Raw genomic sequence first — 18601 nt, 5'->3', positions numbered from 1 at the left:
TGGTGGCGGACACAGCTTCCAGAAGGTTCCGCCGTCCCTCTCCCACCTGCCCCGGGCTGCTGCAGGCGGCTTTATCCAGCAGTTTCTTTCCTTCTGTCCTTCAGGCCCACACCACAGGATTCTGACGGTGCCAGCTCCCTTCCAGGGGCTCCCTCACTGCTGAGGACAGTTCCCTAGAGCAGAGGACAGGCCCAGGGATGCCACCTGAGTGGGCTCAGTGGACCCGCTGCTGCTCCCCTCCCGCCACGGCATAGGCTGGCTACTGCGTGACGCCCTCCGGGAGCTGGCTGGCACCCTGGGCCCAGAGCCGGGCGCTGCTTTCCTGTTGTGATCCCTGTGTTCTTCTTCTCAGGTCCCTCCCAGGCCTCCAGCCCCATCCGGACCCCTCAGGAGCAAGCTGTTCTCTTCACCCCGGCCCACAGCCCCGTGGCAGAGGTGAGGGCTGGGCGCTCACTGCGGGGAAGAGACACTGGCGGGCCCCCGAGAAGGCATGGGAACTCCTACCTCAGGGACCGGGCGTGAGCCCCGGGAAAACTGAAGGTTAGGTAGTCCCCTGGACTTACCCTGAGGAAAACTAAACCTTTGTTCACTTCTTGTGCTACTTGGAGCGGCAGTAGGGTCTGGGGGTTCTACCTTAGTTCTCACAGATAGTCAAATTTATTTTTAAACTGAAGCAATAATATTCATAGAATTGGGTTTATTATGGCAGAAACATTTTTCTTAATGTTAAAATGACTATAAAGGCGGGCATGGTGGCGCACGCCTATAATCCCGGCATCCGGGAGGCTGAGGCAGGAGGATCGTTGTGAGTTCGAGACCAGCCTGGGCTACAGAGTGAGCTCAAGGCCAGCCTGAACTGCATAGGAAGACTCTGTGTCAAAAAGACCAAAAAAAACCCAAAAGACTATAAAGCTATTTAAGTTTAAAAATACGTCCTCAGAGTGCCCGGGTTGTGTGAAACCACATTAGAGAGTTGTGCTTCAGAACCTCCTAACTGCATCCTGCGCAGCAGATCTGGGCAGTGCCATCCCGAGGGCGGATCGGAGAGGGAGCCCTTCGTGTGAGGGACCTCAGCATAGCAAGACTCAGAGTGTCCATCTGTACAGTAGGGAAACCTTGGCTTTTGGTTTGGCTTGGGGTTTTTTGTTGCTGTTTTTGGTGTGTGTTTGTTTGAGAAAGTCCTGCTGTGTAGTCCAGACTGGCCTTGAACTTGCTTATGTAGCCCAGGCTGGCCTCAAACTCTCAGTGATCCTCCTGCCTCAGCCTCAGTGCTGGGATTACAAGGTGTGCGCCACCACGCCCGGCAAGCTTTATCTTCCTGAGACACCACAGTGGGGTGACAGGAGGATCCCTGTGCACCTTTGAGGTTCCTGAGAAAGACAGTGTGACGGGGCTGGGGATTTAGCTCAGCAGCAAAAGCGCCTGCCTGGCAAGTGCAAGGTCGTGAGTTCGGTTCCCGGTACTGGAGAAAAACCAAAAAAAAAAAAAAAAGAAAGACAGTGTGACTATGAAACAGACTGTAGTCAGTAACTGAAGTCTTCCTGGGGTGCTGGTCTCTGCGCTGGTACCTTGGGGACTGGGGCCTTGGGATTGCCGGCTGGGGCGCAAGCGAATGCATTAGTGTCCTTCAGACTGTGTTCATTTCAGCAGACAAAGAGTGTAGGTTGTGTTTGGGATGAACCGGACCCTGAAAGCTCACTCAGTTCATTTGGACTAAGTAGAGGGGTTCTGAACCTTGAACAAAGAGAGCAGAAGGTGAAGTAGGTTCTCCCGGAGCCCAGTGAGAGCTGCCAGGACAGAGAGGAAGTTATTCCAGCACACTAGGTCCTTTGAGGGCCAAAGTTCCCTCAGGGATGTTCCTGCCCGTTAGCACCCTCCTCCTCACCGTATCTCTCTCCCGTCTCTGTAGGGGGCCCAAGTGCCGCTCGCCTCTGTCACCACCAAGGTAAAATCCCCCGAGGAGCGCCTCTTCCCTGAACCTCTGCTGCCCCGGGAGAAGCCCGAAGCTGACTCCCCCGCAGATCAGAAGGCTGCACGCTCGCCCATCCGATCACAGCCAGTGGCGCTGCCGGAAGCCAGGGCGCCTACCTCACCCGTCAGCTCGCGGCTCGCGTTGCCTGCGGTCCCCTCCGCCCCCTCCGCCCAGCTCCCCATTTGCTCCCAGCCTCAGCCCTCCTCGGAGGCCACCGTCCCGTCCCCCACCGAGTCCCCCATTCGCCTCCAGCCCATTCCGGTGAAAACATCCACCCCGCTGGCTCCCCTGCCCACGAAGAGCCCAGGTGACCCCAAGGACAAGCTGGGCAGCCCTCTGGTAGTGGACGAGGCTCTGAAGCGGAGCGACCTGGTGGAGGAGTTCTGGATGAAGAGCGCCGAGATCCGCCGCAGCCTGGGGCTCACGCCTGTCCAGCGAAGCAAGGGGCCCGAGCCCAGCTTCCCCCTGCCCGCCGTGAAGCCGCTACCCCTCAAATCCTACTCGGAGAAGTCCCCTCAGGATGAGGGGCCCCGTCTCCTGAAGCTTCCGCCTGTCCCCAGGAGGCTGGGCCTGCCACAGTCGGACGCTGAGCAGCTCTCCCTCCCAACTCCCAAGTCGCCGCCGGACCGAGAGCCGCGGAGCTCCCAGGAGGAGCGCAGAGACCTGTCCAGCAGCTCCGGCCTGGGCCTCCACGGCAGCTCCTCCAACATGAAGACCTTGGGCAGCCAGAGCTTCAATACCTCGGACTCCACCATGCTCACCCCGCCTTCCAGCCCGCCCCCGCCCCCGCCCCCTGACGAGGAGCCCGCCACCCTCCGGAGGAAGCCCGAGCCCCGGGAGGCCGACCCCAAGGCCTCTGTCGTCCCTCCTCCCCCGCCCACCTCCATGCGGCCCCCTCGAGAGCCTGCCCAGCCCCCCAGGGAGGAGGTGCGCAAGTCCTTCGTGGAGAGCGTGGATGAGATCCCCTTCGCCGACGACGTGGAGGACACGTACGACGACAGGACCGAGGACTCGAGTCTGCAGGACAAGTTCTTCACGCCCCCCTCCTGCTGGTCCCACCCGGAGAGGCCGCCCCGCCCCGCCCTGGCCAAGGAGAACGGGAGGCTGCCCGCGCTGGAGGGCAGCGTCCAGCCCCAGAAAAGAGGGCTCCCCTGGGTCTCCCCAGAAGCCAAGGAGCTGGCGGAGGAGCGCATGCGAGCCCGGGAGAAGTCTGTGAAGAGCCAGGCGCTGAGAGACGCCATGGCCAAGCAGCTGAGCCGCATGCAGGAGATGGAGGTGGCCGGCGGGGCCTCCAGGTCCCGCAGGGCGCCCTCCGTGGCCTTCCAGGGCAGAGGACTCAGGTCGGAGTCTCCCCGACGGCCGGGTCTCAGAGGCTCCGAGGAGCCCACCCTGAAGCACGAAGCCACCAGCGAGGAGGTCCTGTCGCCTCCCTCGGACTCAGGGGGCCCGGATGGCTCTGTCACCTCCTCCGAGGGCTCCAGTGGGAAGAGCAAAAAGAGGTCATCCCTCTTCTCTCCCCGCAGAAACAAAAAAGAGAAGAAGTCCAAAGGGGAGGGCCGGCCCCCCGAGAAGCCCAGCCCTAGCCTCCTGGAGGAGGTGGCCGCCAAGCCCAAGTCCTTATGGAAGTCCGTGTTCTCTGGGTACAAGAAGGACAAGAAGAAGAAGGGCGACGAGAAGTCCTGCTCCAGCACGCCGTCCAGCGGTGCCACCGTGGACTCCGGCAGGCACAGGATGTCTCCCATCGTGAGAGCAGGTACGTGCGCAGCCGGGCACCTCAGGCGCAGGGCATGGGCAGCGCGTCCTCCGGTCGTTCCGTTCCCGGGAGACCCGAATGCATGTGCTGCTCCACCAGGGACTGTTCGGTGAGACGGGAGCCGAAGCACAGGTGCCCAGAGTGGAGTGCGTCTCCGTAAACCATGCTGAAGCCGGCTGGGCACGGGAGGGGAGACGAGGCAGGTGCCCGTCCTAGACTCACATTACGCTAAAGGCGGGCCCGCTTGCCAGTGGGCAGCGAGCAGTCCTGCCAGGGGCCCTGGGTAGGTCTCTGGGGGTGCCCTGTGTTGGATGTTGGCCCTGCCCCTGAGGGGACCAGGGTCAGCGCCCACGCTCACGCCTTCCCCCGTGGGAGGCAAATCGCCCAGCTGCTCAGCGGGGTGTGGACGCTGAGGCTGCTGCCCTCACGCGGCCTCTTCCCCCTCAGAGATGCAGCTCCGGCGCCAGCTGAGTTTCTCGGAGGACTCGGACCTCTCCAGCGACGACGTCCTCGAGAGGACCTCCCAGAAGTCCAGGCGCGAGGTGGGTCCCGAGGCCACAGCGGGGATTCGGAAGGGCTGGAGACGGGCGGTCTCTGGTAAAGGAGAGGACGGGGAAGGACAATCTAAAGCCAAGGGAGAGAACTGGTCTCCACATGGCAGAGTACAGCGCCCAGCCCGGGGCCCAGGGGCCAGCCACCGGGGAGGCTCGGTGCAGGCTCCTCAGCCAGTACCTGTGTGTATTTGCTTCCAGGGCAAGGGCTTTGGGTTGTGCTCCTATGAAGAAGGCCGGGGTATTCAGTGCAGAAAACCTTACCCAGGCATTAGGACGCAGCTTGGCAGTGTCTGTGCGCTCTTCTTCCCTCAGAAGTCCTCGCGTGGAGCGGCATCTGCCCGGGCCTGGTGATAGGAGATGGGTTTGTTGCACACCAGGTCCTGGAAGCAGGGACAGGCCCGCAGGCACGCAAAGGAGGTGGGACCAGGTTGCTTTTCAGGGATGGACCTGCTCCGCCCACGTGCTTGATAGATTTTTTAACTAGAGAGGACTTTTTGCTGTTCAAGAACTGGTGTAGCTGGGTGTGGTGGGATACTGGTAACCTCAGCTGTTCAAGAAGTTAGAACAAGAGAACTGCAAGTTGGAGCCCAACGTGGGCAACTTACTGAGACCCTGTCTCAAAATTTTTAAAAAAGGAAGCAGGGTATATAGCTCACTGCAGAGGCCCTGGGTTCATTCCCCTGCGGCCCCTCCCCGCAAATCCAAAAACCTGGTCCTACACCAGGTGCAGTGGCACATGCCTGTAATTCCAGCTACTTGGGAAGCTGAAGGCCAGAGGATTGCAAGTTCAAGGCCAGTCTGGGCAGCTTAGTAAGCCCCTGTCTCAAAAAATAAAGGACGGGGGACATAGCTCAGAATCCCTGGTACCGCGAAGAGCAAAAGGAAAAAAGAACTAGTTCCAGAAGTTGGTACAGTGTGGGATCTTCGCTGCTCCAGGGCCGAGAAGGTGTGGCTGCCGAGCTCTGCCGAGAAGCCAAGGTCTCCATGTGGAGAGCTGCTTAGGTGCTCATCCCGTCTTCTGGTTTCCGAGGGCCCCGGTAGCTTTGTGTAGGTACAGTGACGCTGGAGGAGTAGAGGAACTGGGGCGAGCTCTAGTGGGACATCTGCATCTCAGTGACCGTGACCGGACGGGAACTGAGGTCTGGGCGGGCCTCAGCCGCAAGGCGGTGGCGCCCTATGTGAGCTGTGCTGCCCTGGGCTTGGCCCCCTGCTGCCCATGGGGGGACTTCAGCTGCCCGCTGTCTCCCTTTGCCCCAACGTTTAGAATGAGAAACTTTCCCGGAACGTGATAACACCTTTTTGACAAAGCCTCCCTGGGCCTGGGCCTGGGCCTGAGTGTGCGCTCTCACCCACAGGCTTAACTGTCGGTCTGCAGGCCAGCCGGGGGAGACGGCGTGGTCCTGTGCCCTGCATGTGTCTGTCCATGAACATGACTTACGCAGCCTGTTCCCAGGTTCCCTGTTAATAACCCGGCGACCTGGACAAAAAGTCCGCTGCTTTCTCATCCTCTGCGTATTTGTCTTCCTGATCGGGCCAGCTCGCTCTCCAGGGTGCTAGAAACACCTGTCCTGCTCCACCCGCCTGCAGAGCCAGCCTCGCGTGTGCTGCCCCAGCCAGCACCGCGTGGTGGTCTGGAATCTGCGCACCTCCCCCAGGCTGGGTTCGGGGTGCTGCCTGTCAAGCATCCCTGCAGAGGTGTCTCGGTGCCGACCCAGCGATTGCTTCTGGATTTGCACGTGGGTCCGTAAAGGCATTCCAGCACTGGGATGGGTGCTGCCTTAGGAGGTGCTAAGGAGGTCTTCGGAGAAAGGAGAATGTGGTCCAGGCTTCCTTTTGCTTCTCAGTTGACAGTGCAGATGTTCAGACAACTCACATCATGTCTGTGGTCAGCTCTCCAGTGCTGTCTGCACAAACGACTGAAACATCCTCCAGGAGGCCGAGCAGCAGGCTGCCCACACAGGCGGTGCTGCAGCCTTTGTCTCTGTATAGCCTCCCACTGGCTGCGGCCTCTGCCGGGCCTCACTGGCTCCGGGAGTACAGGAGCTCGCTTCCCCGTCTGTGTGAAGTCACGGGCAGGTCCCACTTGTAGATTCTGAGAGACAGGGCGCCTCCGAGGCCTTGCACACAAGGTGCACCCCGCACGGACAAGGCTGCTCACTGGAGCTCATGCGAAACACGCCAAAGATGGAGAGGGGCCTGGCAGGGGCTGGCCTGGCTCCCTCCGAGGTGTGGAGGTGGTCAAGGGAGCCCAGGGCCCCTTGTGTCCGCAAGGCATGGGAGCAAAAGCAAGAAAGTGAGCCAGAACCAAGGTAGCCAAAATAGACCTTTTTGAAACAAGGAAATTTGACGGTGAATGCTGGCTGTGGTATTGTTTAAATGTATCGTTATCAAATCAACATCAAGTTCCTTGCAAGAGACGGAGGAACTGTAATTCTGTAGGAAAGTGTCTGTGTTCTTAGGAGGAAGAACATGCTGAATTTCTTAGGGACGGAAGTTCATGATGTCTACAAATGATTCAGGAACAGAAAAGGTTGTACTGAGTGTAAAGATGATACGCACCAGCCAGGTGTGGCCACTCTGCCCCCGCCCCCCAGATACATGTGCGCGCACACCCCAGTGTCCCCGGCTGCTACAGGTGCTGATGTCATTGCCATTCTTCAGGTGGTAGTGATATAGCCGTGGGGCGGGGGGAGTTGCTGACAATTGAACCCAGAGCCTTCACACTGAAGTCTATCCCCAGCCTTTTTATTTTGAAACAGGGTCTTGCTAAGTTGCCCCGGGTGGGCTCACTTGGCGATTTTCCTGCTGCAGCCTCCCCCACAGTACCGGGATCACCAGGCATGCTCCAGCACACCCAGCACTTCTCCTTCTTTACACTGGCCTGTTCTAATAATGGAATTATTTCTCTCGCTCTGTTTTATGGGAGAGAAGCAGGATTCCCTTGCTCAAGAGTTAAAGACCGCAAATCCACAATCCTGCAGCCAGTACACCTGTGACACGCGGGTTCCCACTGTGTTGGTCCCCAGGGGACGGAGGTGCAGCAAGGGCAGCGGGCCCTCCTGTGCTTCACTCTCCCTGTCCTGGGGGCTGCTGGGCTAGCGCCACCTCTCCGCCTTGCTCTCTGCTGGCCTTTTAGCCACTCGACGTGGCCGGGGAGAAGACCGGAAAGGCGGCCGGCTGACCCTGGCGATCTGCGCAGCTCACTGCAGAAGAGGTCGTTCAGCACTGGTACCTGAAATACTGTGGGCAAATAGCCGTGACTCGTGCCGCTTGAGCCCCCTTCACTGGGTATTGTCACTAGGCTGCCCCCGTCCCCGTCCCTGCTAGGAGGGAGCCTTCGGGAGAGGGGGTGAGGTGCAGGCTTGTGTCCCTCTGTGTCTCACATCAAACAGTGACCCCACTGGGTGCCGCGCCACCCCACGGAACATTCAGCGGCAGGAAGCGGGTGGATTTTCCCTGTGCTCTCGCATTAGCAGCATTGAGCTCAACACAGAGGACACAGGCAGAGACTTGGGGTGGGGAGGAGACATCTTGCTGCTTGGTGAGTAGAAAAGGCAACCCCAGATGTCTGATTCAAACCTGGGGTTCACCCTGGCTGGTAGCACCCACCTACAATCCCAGCTGCTCAGGAGGCTAAGGCATCGCAGATTCAGGGCTTTCTTTGGTAACTTAGCGAGGCCCTGTCTAAAAATAAAAATAGCCAGGCTTGGTGGCGCACACCTGTAATCCCAGCACTCAGGAGGCTGAGGCAGGAGGATCACCTTGAATTCAAGGCCAACCTGGGCTACATAGTGAGTTCAAGACCAGGCTGAACTACGGAGCGAGACCCTGTCTCAAAAAGCATACATAATAAAAATAATAAAAGGGGCTAGAGTATAACTCAGTAGCTCCGGGGTTCAATCCCCAGTACCTTAAACAAAAAACAAAGCAAAATGAGGTTCATAAAGATGAAGCTGCTAGGGCCTGTCCACTGAGGTTCCTCCTTGTGTGATCCTGTGACATTGTGGAAGAGAATGTGTTTAAGTCTCGTGTATTTGTTTTAAACTTCTAATTGATTTTTACTCCATTTCTGTGTTCTGTTTTATTTTTGAAATCATCATCATCATTACTATTCTGTTTTGTTTTCTGTTGCCATCCCCTTAAAAGTCGATTTATGTACCACACGCCTTGGCGTTCAGGAGACCCCACTCATCAAAGGTAGTGTCCCGCCCCGCCGCCGGCTGGTCCTCGTTGCATGCCTGTCTGTGATTAACCCCCAGAGCAGCCAGTCCTCACTAACTGTCCGGATGTGCATGCAGCTGTAGCCACCAGACTTTCTTTAGCTGCGTCCTGAGGGACAAGAAGATGAGACACCTACTCTTCACTGGCTGGAGTGCATGTGGTCATTTTGCTCCGGCGCCTGGGTTGGGGGCAGAGACGCCCCTGCGGGTCTGGGCACCCCAGCGAGGGTCGTGCACCTCAGCGCTGGGTCTGAGGTGAGCCGCTGGGGCACTGAATGCGGCGACAGCCCTGCCTACTGCCTGTTCACTTGATCCATCTGACGTCTCAGTCGGCATGATGAGTCCAGACCCCTGAGCTGAGTCTGAAAGTCGCCTTGCTTGTTTTTCTTACAGGCAGTGATAGGCAGATCTCAAGAAAGCAGGCTGATTTCCCACACATGGCACTTGCAGGCCCAGACAGTCCAGCAGGGGGCGCACTGGATTTGCCCAGTTCCTCCCACCTGCATTCTTGGCGGTGCTGCCCCAGTGCGTCTGGCCAGACCACTTCCTTCCTGCCTTTCTGTGGTGGCCAGTGCCTCTGCAGACCCCAGAGGCAGTCCAGGGTCGCTCCACACACACTTCCTTCTTCAGCCCGCATTGGTTAGATTGGTACTCACAGATTCAAACAGAGGCATTCTTGTTTTCTCTACCTCAGATGTTCTTAAAAGAAATTTCTGAATCTATCCTCTGTTTTTTTTTGTTTGTTTTTTGGGGGTTTTTTTGTACCGGGAATTGAACTCAGGACCTTGTGCTTGCCAGGCAGGCGCTTGTGCCCCTGAGCTATATCCCCGGCCCTGAATCCCGTCCTCTGAAGAAAGTGGTTTTGGTTTTAGTACTGGGAGTCGAACTCAAGACCTTGCACTTGCCAGGCAGGCGCTTGTGGCACTGAGCTATATCCTGAGCCCCAAAAGTGGTTTTTGAAGCCAGGCGTGGTGGCGCACACCTGTAATCCCAGCACTCGGGAGGCTGAGGCAGGAAGATTGTTGCAAGTTCGAGACCAGCCTGGGCTACAAAGTGAGCTCAAGGCCAGCCTGAACTGCATAGTGAGACCTTGTCTCAAAAAGACAAAAAAAAAAAAAAAGTGGTTTTTGATACCAAACAAGAAAATAAAATAAAAAGGTCCTGATTTTTTTTCCCTGTTTGCCTCACAAGCAGTGGGGCTTAGGCAAATATTGTACCAGTATTTTTACCCCCACTGGTGCAGGTATCCATAAACAGAGAAGTGTTCTTGATGATAGAGGACCAAAGTTCCTTTGTCATTTTAACTTCCTGACCCTCAGGCCTGTCAGCCTCCCGTCCCTGTCACCAAGAGGAAGTATCTCACCTTGGGGCCTCTAGGTACACTCTGGCATCTGGGCTCCAACAGGGACAAGTGCCCATGAAATCTCAGGCCGAGCTGCAGCTGGGGGCTCTGCACACTGTCCGGCTGCTACCAGGCACCAGCTCCCACTCAGGACAGTCCTGTCCGTGCCCCTGCCAGCCTGCCTCCCAGATGGGTCTCCAACCTGCATGTGCCTGACTAAGATCTGTTTTGATCCCTCCAGCCAAGAACCTACACAGAGGAGGAGCTCAGTGCCAAGCTGACCCGGCGTGTGCAGAAGGCGGCTCGGAGGCAGGCCAAGCAAGAGGAGCTCAAGCGGCTGCACCGAGCCCAGGTACGGTCACGGGTGGGACGCGGTGCTGGGAGGGAAGTCGGGGCTGCATCTTCCTGGGCAGGGTGGCCTCGTCCATGCCAAGGGACGGTAAAGAAGCCGAGCAGAGACACAAGAGACTTCCCTGCCACCCAGAATCACTGCTGGACGCACTGCAGAGGCCCCTCCCTTACGGGCCCGCCCTGCGTTCAGAAGGTCCCTAATCCCTGGGTCGAGAGTGGTCATCGTGAAGCCACTTAGTCCCCTGGTAAGCAGCAGTGTTCAGAGCCTGTTTCTGGCTGCCGGTCTCGGGGGGCGCCTGGACTGTGTGGGCAGAGGTCAGAGCTACTGCAGGCATCAGCCTCTCTTCCGCCTCCATCCTACACGCCTCAAGGCTTCTTTGACTCGCAGAGACAGGATTAAAAGAACCCTCTCAGAGGTGTAGCGATCTGGTTCTAGAAAGGTCTGAGGCGATAATACTTAGGTGTTTGCTGTGAGATCTTATATCCGCCAGCCTCGGAGCTGCCCCAGGGCGGGGCTGGCCCTGCTTCCCCTGCTCCGTACTCCAGGTGCTGACAGCAGCAGGCTGGAATCTGCTCTGGGGCCCAGGGCAGGTGATCTGCGGGCCACACTGCAAGGAGCCTGCCGTGCACCAGAGGCTTTGGTGATGTCCTGATACGTGGTTCAGTTTTCCTCCTGAGAGCTCAAGAAAAGAGAGAAAGCCGGGCGCTTACTCTGCTCTTCCTCGGCAGATCATCCAACGGCAGCTGGAGCAGGTGGAGGAAAAGCAGAGGCAGCTGGAGGAGAGAGGGGTCGCGGTGGAGAAGGCGCTCCGGGGAGAAGCAGGTACTGTCTGCGTTCTTTGTGAGGAGGTTTGCTCTGGGGAGAGCCCGCCCTCTCCACTAGGGTAGGCGAGTTCCGCATCGCCACATCTGAGCTGAGCTCCTCCAGCCGGGTTTCCTGGGGCCCTGCGTTACTGAGGTCTGGAGTTTCCTAGTAAGCAAAGCAAAGTGCCTGTGTTGGGGGCAGCCCTGGGGCCAGGGCCTGCTGTCCGCCCATCGTACACCTTGCCACTCCCGCTAAAACGAAATCGGAGGCCCCGTCAGGTGCAGCTAGCAAGCTCTGGGCTTCCCTCTCTTTTTCCTTCCCCCCGTCATTTTCTCCAGGAGAAAATTCCTGGAACGAGGGAGATTGTGCCACAAGGAGCCATCACAGAACAGTGGCGAGCAGGTGCCCAGCCTGCTTGGCACTCCTCCTACCCGTGGCTCCTGGTTCTCTCGCCCGAGTCGCACACCCCACAGAGCCCACCCTGTCTCCTGCGGGGCGGCCTGTGTCCGCCCTCGGGGCTCACAGGGTGAGCCCAGGACCAGTGTCCACAAATGGCCAGTCGCTCGGAGCACGGGTGGGAGAGGCCAGGAGGACTGTGATGGGCCAGGAGACAGAGGAGGCAGCTTTGAGGAGGTGACGGCCATCCTGGAAAGGAGGCTGGCAGTGCAGTGCCGCTGTGCCCGCTGTTCCCAGGGACCTGCGCGTTGGGGCTCGGCAGATCCGCGCAGAGCAAGGGCGGGAGGCCTGGATCATCTTGGGCCCCAGCCCAGGGAGCCCTGCTGGGTCCAGACCTTCAGCCACGGGCCAGGCCCACCCTCGGGCACGGAGAGACTGATGCGCACTTTCTGAAGCATCCAGAGCTTCTTCCGGTCTCTGGATTAGGAGCCTCCATCTCGTTACAGAGCGTGAGGCCTGCTGCTCAGCATTCGGATCAGAGGGCTGGGATGAAGAAGGCAGAGGCCCCTTACCGTGTCCTGCTGTCACGGCAGAAGGGAAGAGGTGCTGATCCCTGGCAGGCAGGCGCTGTGTGGAGCCGGAGAGCAGCCAGCCAGGGCCAGCCGGGAGCAGGGGCAGTGGAGCCGTGTGCCCCTGCTGCCGCACTGACCGACGGGCGGGCCGCATGGCGTGTGCCTGGAGTTGCAGTGGGGCCGTCCGACGTACAGGGTGGATGTTTGTGTAACACACAGTGGGGCCAGGCGTAGAAGTAGGTCTCCTCTTCCAGGCCCTGAATATTGCAGCTTCTCGGTTGGCTCTTGGCTGACCTTCAGGGGAAGAGAAGGGCGGGGGGGCGGAGATGAGGGTGTGGATGCTTTCGACTGTGATGTTGGACTGAACACTTGAAGCCCAGGCCATCAGAGGGAATGCAAAACCCATGAACGACTTGGTATCCAGCAGGCCAGGAAGACTTGGATGTGTTGCTACAAGGCAAGTGCCAGCTCCAGTGCCAAGGGGTGGAGACCCAGTTTCCGCTAAAAGGGCCTCCAGCTCCCCAGAGAACCTGCAATGTCTTCCAGCAGCTGCAGGCTTCCTTTCCCTGCTCTGCACGCTCAGCCAGACCCCTACGGCGAGCTCACCCTCCAGGACACCCTGTGCCCAGGCCGTGGGCCTGCTCTGCTTGCTTCTCTCTTCTTGCAGAGAATGACAGGAGGAAACCTAAATCCATCGCCATTGCTTCTTAACCCTTCCGCACAAATGACTTCTCCCACAATAGGCCTTGCAGCCCACGGAACAGCTAACCCACAGTGAGTTGGAGTTCCCCTGAAGAGGAGCGCTGCGCCCCTCCCTGTCCGCAACCTTCTGAGGTGCGGGAGTTGCCGTGGGGTTCCTGGCTTCTATAACGTACCTGGGTGCTCATCAGCTGCCATGAAACGGGAGTTTGCAGTAATACTTCAGCACGTCCATAAGAAGCATGTTATTTCCATTGCCACCAACAGGTTGGGAAACAGCGTTGCTAAAAATTGGCAGGGGCCAGGGATATGGCTCAGCGGCACAAGCGCCTGCCTGGCAAGCGCAAGATCCTGAGTTCGATTCCCGGTACCAAAAAAATAGGCAGAGGAGGGCTGTGAGTGTAGCTCACAGCGCATTTGGCCCAGCATGTGCAAGACCCTGGGTTCCAGCCCCGGTGCTGCATTTTAACCAAAGTTCTTGTTGTTGAGTTAATTACATTTGCATAAATATATACAACCTTAGGAAGTCAGTGGTTTTCAGACTTCTTTTAGTAGCAGAGTCCTTTTCATAAGATTTTAAATTCAGTGAAAAAGAATGACTCTCAAATATTTTTTAAAACCACACGCACGAGCTTTAAAACACAGGTTATGGCGGGAAGCGATTGATGTCAGGTCAGCAGCCAGTTCACTGCTGGGCACAGGGCTGAGAGCAGCCTGATACACACAGGGAGTTGCCAGAAATGCCAGCAGCTCATGCTTAAAACCACCTGAAAGCTCTAGCTAGATCTGCAATTTAAATGTGATAGATGCTGGAAGCTTAAAATAAAACAGTAGCTTTTTCCCCGTGTTGGTTTTGGGGGTATTTTGCAAGAAGAATAAATAATACAGGACACATATCTTAGATATTTATAATAGTCACCCAAAGAACGATACACAAAAGAGTGCAGGAAATCTGTCCACACACTAAAACCAAGGAATCCAGCTGACGGTCTGGATCCCACAGCAATGTCCTGCATGAGTCCAGCTGAAGACCTAGAGCTCATAACAGCGCCTCCGACGAATCCACCTGGAGGGCCAGAGTGAGTCCATGACAACATCTCATGTAGGCCTGTTTCACGGATCTGTGCTGGGCAGGCCCAAAGGTCAGTGGTGGAACCTAGGAAATCTGTGCCAGCGGGATGAAGGATCTGTGCTAGCAGGCTGACCGGTCTGCACTGAAGCCAGGAAGCGACGCTCAGAAGAACCAGAGCTCCCCCTAAAGGTACCACAGCTGTTCTCAGCAACAGTGAGGTCTCAAGCTTCTCTGATGATTGAGAAGGCCGAGTTCCCATCAGGGAAGCCAACGCAGCAAGCTTCTTCAGAAGACTGAGCTGTGCACCTTCTTCCCTCCAGAGCCAGGAAGAGATGCTCAGAGTAAGGACCAGAGCTCCCCAAAAGTGAACTGAAGCCATTCTGAGTGCCAACAAGGCCCCAAGCTCCTCAGAGGATGAAAACAGCCAAGTTCATCAGGAAAGCCAGCATGACGAGCTCCTCCAAAACAACCAACAGCTCCTTACAGCTTCTACCAGCTCCCAACAGCCTCTCTCAGCTCCCGGCAGCCTCCTTCTCCTTCTCCAGTTCTGCCTCTTATGCTGCTGGCAACAGTCCCCAGGTGAACCTCCCACACCCAGCACCGCGCTTACTCAATTCCGTTGCGGGTTATAAGTTGACCACCAGTTATCAATCCACCACACCCCCAACTGACTCACTGATAAATCTAACAGTTGTTCATATTCCTTATAAAGAAGCTCCTATAGAGAATAAATCGAAAACACACAACTACGCTGTGTGTCACGACGTAAGGTGTTGTTGGCCTAGGGGACCACACTGACAGGCGCTGCTGGGAGGCCTGCACCTCCTCGGGCCACAGCTGCCCTCCCTGGCCCCTACACAGTACCACCTGAGCACTGTACTTGCAGGCCAGGATTTTTTTTATAGAGATCAGATGCACAGAGAACAAAAGGAACTTGGTCCCCAGTGCCCCATAAAAGCAGGTTTTCCTGGTGGCACAGACAAATGCGTTGGTGGCCATGTGACATGTCTTACTTAGGTTTTTTAAGAGATAAAAGTCTTTATAAATCAGGAATTCAAGGGGCTGGGGATTTAGCTCAGTGGCAAAAGTTCCTGCCTGGCAAGAGCAAGGTCGTGAGTTCGGTTCCCGGTACCGGAAAAAAACAAAATAACAACAACAAAAAAATCAGGAATTCAAGAGATCCCCTGAAAGCCTTTTGAAGACCCGTAGTGTTCCACAGAAGTTTGACAACCACTATTCTAGTGCAGCGCCTGCCTGTAGGCAAGAGAGCTGAGTTTGCTAAAGATGCATGTGGTGGCCCGTGGTAGATGCTCTGTTGGGCTATTTCCCTGTAATGCATTTGGGAAATTCTCAGGATATACTGCGTCCTCCTGTTTAAGAATTTATTTCCTAAAATTTTTTTTTTTTGAGACAAGATCTCACTAAATTGCTCTGGTGAGACACAAATTTATAATCCTCCTGCCTCAGCCTCCCCTAGTGTTGGGATTTCTTATTTCAATTACCCTCTTCAAGGCTGGTCTCACGTTGCTGTGCCGCAACTACATTCCTGCCGTCAGTCTCACTTGATGGTCTCAGGCTTCTATCACCATCTCAGGCCCAGACTTTGTCAGTCTCCAAGGGTTCAGTGTCTTTCAGAGACAAGATCCGATAGGAACTTGTCGACTAGTTACTGTGTTTATCAAAGGCTTCTGTATCTCCAGACCTTAAGGATTAGCTTCAGAGCTTTCGGCCTCAGGCAAGACCAAGGCTTAGGTGATTTCTGGTCCGGGAGTACCTGGAAGCTTGTTTTCTTTCTGATACCGTCTAATTCCAATTCAAAAGCGCTGGATCAGCTTGGAGCAGGAGCTACAAAGCCGTTGCCGGGCTGCGTTCGGTTGTGTTGTGTGTCCAGCCTTAAAGCGGAAGCCCTCGCGTGGAACCAAAGGCTGCTGTCAGGACCGGTGCTCAGAGCGTGAGGTTTGGAGAAAGGAGGACGCGGCTACTGAGTCTCCTTGTGTTTTGCACCTCTGTGTGGTTCTGGGAGACGAGGACAGCCTGCTCCAGCCCAACCCTTGGCCAAGCACAGGCACGAGAAGGCCAGAGCGTCCTCTGTGGGCAGCTGCAGAACTAAAGCCTGGGAGGGCCGGAGGCCAGATCTCTGGGAGCCTCGGGTGCATAGTTGGGCTAAGAACTCTGCACAGGTCCCAGCTCGCTTGTTGTTTTTAGGAGAGGACTGGCCACAGCCGGGACCTGCACCTCAGAAGATACAGGACTCCATCTTAAGCCCTGTTCAGCGGAGTGGCTCTGCAAGGAGCATGCAGTGAGCACAGGCGGGTACACACATGCGTTCCGGGAGCTCTCCACCTGCATTTAAACCTAAGGATTGGGAGCTGGGTGTGGTAAGCCTAGCACTCAGGAGGCTGAGGCAGGAGGATTGCTGTGAGGTCGAAGCCAGCTTGGACTACAAAGTGAGACCCTGTGTCAAACAAACAAAAAAAAAAACTCCTAAGGATTGGGACTCCTGTGGTCTTGTTTAGGATGTTCATGTCTTCAGTCTGTGGCTTGTGATATTCAGAAACTAAGAAAGCAAGTAGTAACTAAGACAGCAAGCAACGTCCTGATCTGCCCTTGAACTTTCTTGCGTGTTCACATAGAGAAGGCTGCCTCCAGCAGGGTCAGAGTTCCCAGCAAAGCCAGGCTCTGTCCTCGCTGGCCTGAGGTTTCGACAGGAGGCTGCGATGCTGGAGGTCGACTTGGTGCCCTTGCTTTCCAGTTAATCCTCCTCACACGAGACACCTGCGCGTGCCAGTGTCACCCTCGCAGACGCACGTGCACGCTTCGCAGCTTCCTCTTCGCCCTCTTGCTGTGTTTCTTATGCTTTGTTTCGTTGGTGGCCTTGGGCATGGGGGGACAGCAGAGTCATCTGATCGAATAACTCTCTTCCCTGATTCCTTGTTGTAGACTATTGGGGAGAGTCTTATTACAGTGACCTCATCGACTTGCACCTGGGTGGTATGTATAGCAGCAGCCCCTGCTGGCACTAACCTTGCTGGCACCCGTCCCCTCCCACCTCCGTCCCTCCCTCCATCCCTCCCAGCCCCCGCTCACAAACAGCGAGGAGAAATCTACCTGATAACCACATGGCAAAAGCAAAAACCCTTTTCCAGACTCAGTGGCAGAGCACTTGCCTAGAATCATAAGGCCCTGGGTTCAAAGCCCAGCATTAAAAACTCAAAAAGCAGCACATCAGCTCCTCTCCACTGCCCTGTACTCCGGAGCAAGAAATCAGATAACGCTTGCTGCCAGGGGTTTTTGTCTGAAATTTTTTTAAATGAAATTTTATAGCCGGACATGGTGGCACACGCCTGTTATCGCAGCACTTGGGAGGCTGAGGCAGGATAGTCATGAGTTCAAGGCCAGCCTGAACTACGGACAGTGAGACCTCGTCTCAAAGAACCAAAAATAAAATAAGATAAAATTGTACTCACTCCACCCCACCGACTGTGCTCCACGTCAGTTCCACTTAATAGAGTTTGGTGGTTTTGCGGCTGCACACTCACGCTCAAGTCCAGCCTGACCTTCGTCTGAGCCCCGTCCCCAGTGTGCGCAGGGATCCCGTCCATGAAGAAGCTCCCTGCCCACCGCACTGAAGCAGACATGGGCGCGCTTGCCTCACGTGCCCAAGGCCCAGGGTTCCATCGCCCAAAAGTAAGCAGACAAGAAGGCCACCTTGACCGTTCCAATCAGGGGTGCTCACTTCTTCCCTTAAAAGATCCCAGTGCTCGCAAGAGGCTTAGGCTGAGAGACGCCCACGCTGGCGTCCCTCCTCCTCCTTGCCATGTCCCGGGACTTGCTTCGTATCCCTTTTCACGGAAGCCCGAAGCCCAACGCGGTTCTCAAAGTATGGTCTCTGGACCGGTGGCCGCGGTACCTAGGGCAGGGTAGAAACGCAGATTCTCAGCCCCGCCCCGGCCCTGCCAGACCAGAGCCTCTGCCGGTGAGGCCTGGGAGTCTGTTTTAGTGGATTCTGCTGCCCTCGAGGCAGAACCTGCCGCTGAAAGGAATTCCTTTTGTTTGCCGTCTTCCAGAACGAAGTGGGCCTTTGTACTGGCTTGGCAAAGTGAGCTGCCCCGTGTCTTGTCTCTGGACCTTGGGCAGTTTTCTTCCACAAAGCTGTCATGTAGCAAGAGGAATGCCGAGCAGCTGATTCAAGGGGCTCCCTGTCCTGGATCAAGCGAGCTCACCTGTTCCTGTCCTCTTGAAGGCTCCATGTTTAAAATGGTTTGAAAACAGAAGGGCTGATAAAGATAATGCTTTCCCGTTTTTACCTTAACCCCATTCTTTTGAGAGAGTCATATCTTGGCCCATGGATTTAAAAATCAAAACCAGGGCTGGGGATTTAGCTCAGCGGCACAGTGCCTACCTGGCAAGCGTGAGGTCGTGAGTTCGATTCCTGGTACCGGAAAAAAAAAAAAAAATCAAAACCAGAGCTGGGGATGTAGCTCAGTGTCGCAGCACTTGCTTAGCCCATGCAAGGTTCCCAGCACCCCCACGCCACCCCCAAAACCACCGCACCAGTCACTCTGATTCCTACTCCAGGACAGTGCCATATCCGTAGAGTTCCTGTGTTTCTCAGGCAGGGGGCCCTGGGCTCTTCAGACGGGTGGGATTGGTGTGCGCTGCGCTGTCTGCATCCTGATCCCACGCTAGCAGGGACCCGCACCCCTCCACAGGATACTTCATTGTCCCCAGAGCTCCTGAGAGGCTTCCACCCTTGAGGCCATTGACTCTGAAAAGGGGCTGGTGCTTCCACCCGGTAACTGACCCCACCCCGTCTAACGCCCTGTGACTCCCTGTGACTCCCTCTGCCTCCCGTAACACTTCCT

At 56.4% G+C, this 18601-nt stretch overlaps 1 protein-coding gene across 15 annotated transcripts in view; it reads left to right on the top strand.

Annotated features, from left to right (window-relative positions):
• Window positions 1-18601, top strand: part of Mical3 (microtubule associated monooxygenase, calponin and LIM domain containing 3) — a 162972-nt gene that overhangs the window by 131048 nt on the left and 13323 nt on the right. For 12 of the 15 annotated variants that reach the window (XM_013520136.1, XM_013520133.1, XM_013520141.1 and 9 more), the window contains 6 exons: window positions 353-435; window positions 1910-3725; window positions 4173-4267; window positions 8426-8476; window positions 10083-10193; window positions 10922-11015. In XM_013520136.1, coding sequence (XP_013375590.1) covers window positions 353-435; window positions 1910-3725; window positions 4173-4267; window positions 8426-8476; window positions 10083-10193; window positions 10922-11015 — 2250 coding nt within the window. Of the gene's footprint in view, window positions 1-352; window positions 436-1909; window positions 3726-4172; window positions 4268-8425; window positions 8477-10082; window positions 10194-10921; window positions 11016-16676; window positions 16728-18601 lie in introns of all 15 variants that reach the window. The other 3 variants (XM_013520139.1, XM_013520147.1, XM_013520138.1) reach the window with 2 other exon arrangements.

Source organism: Chinchilla lanigera, unplaced genomic scaffold (genome assembly GCF_000276665.1).
Source record: "Chinchilla lanigera isolate Chin_1 unplaced genomic scaffold, ChiLan1.0 scaffold00053, whole genome shotgun sequence".
In the NCBI taxonomy this organism is placed as follows: Eukaryota; Metazoa; Chordata; class Mammalia; order Rodentia; family Chinchillidae; genus Chinchilla; species Chinchilla lanigera.
The sequence above is the reverse complement of the archived record's forward strand: the minus strand, read 5'-3'. Positions and strand labels throughout refer to the sequence as shown.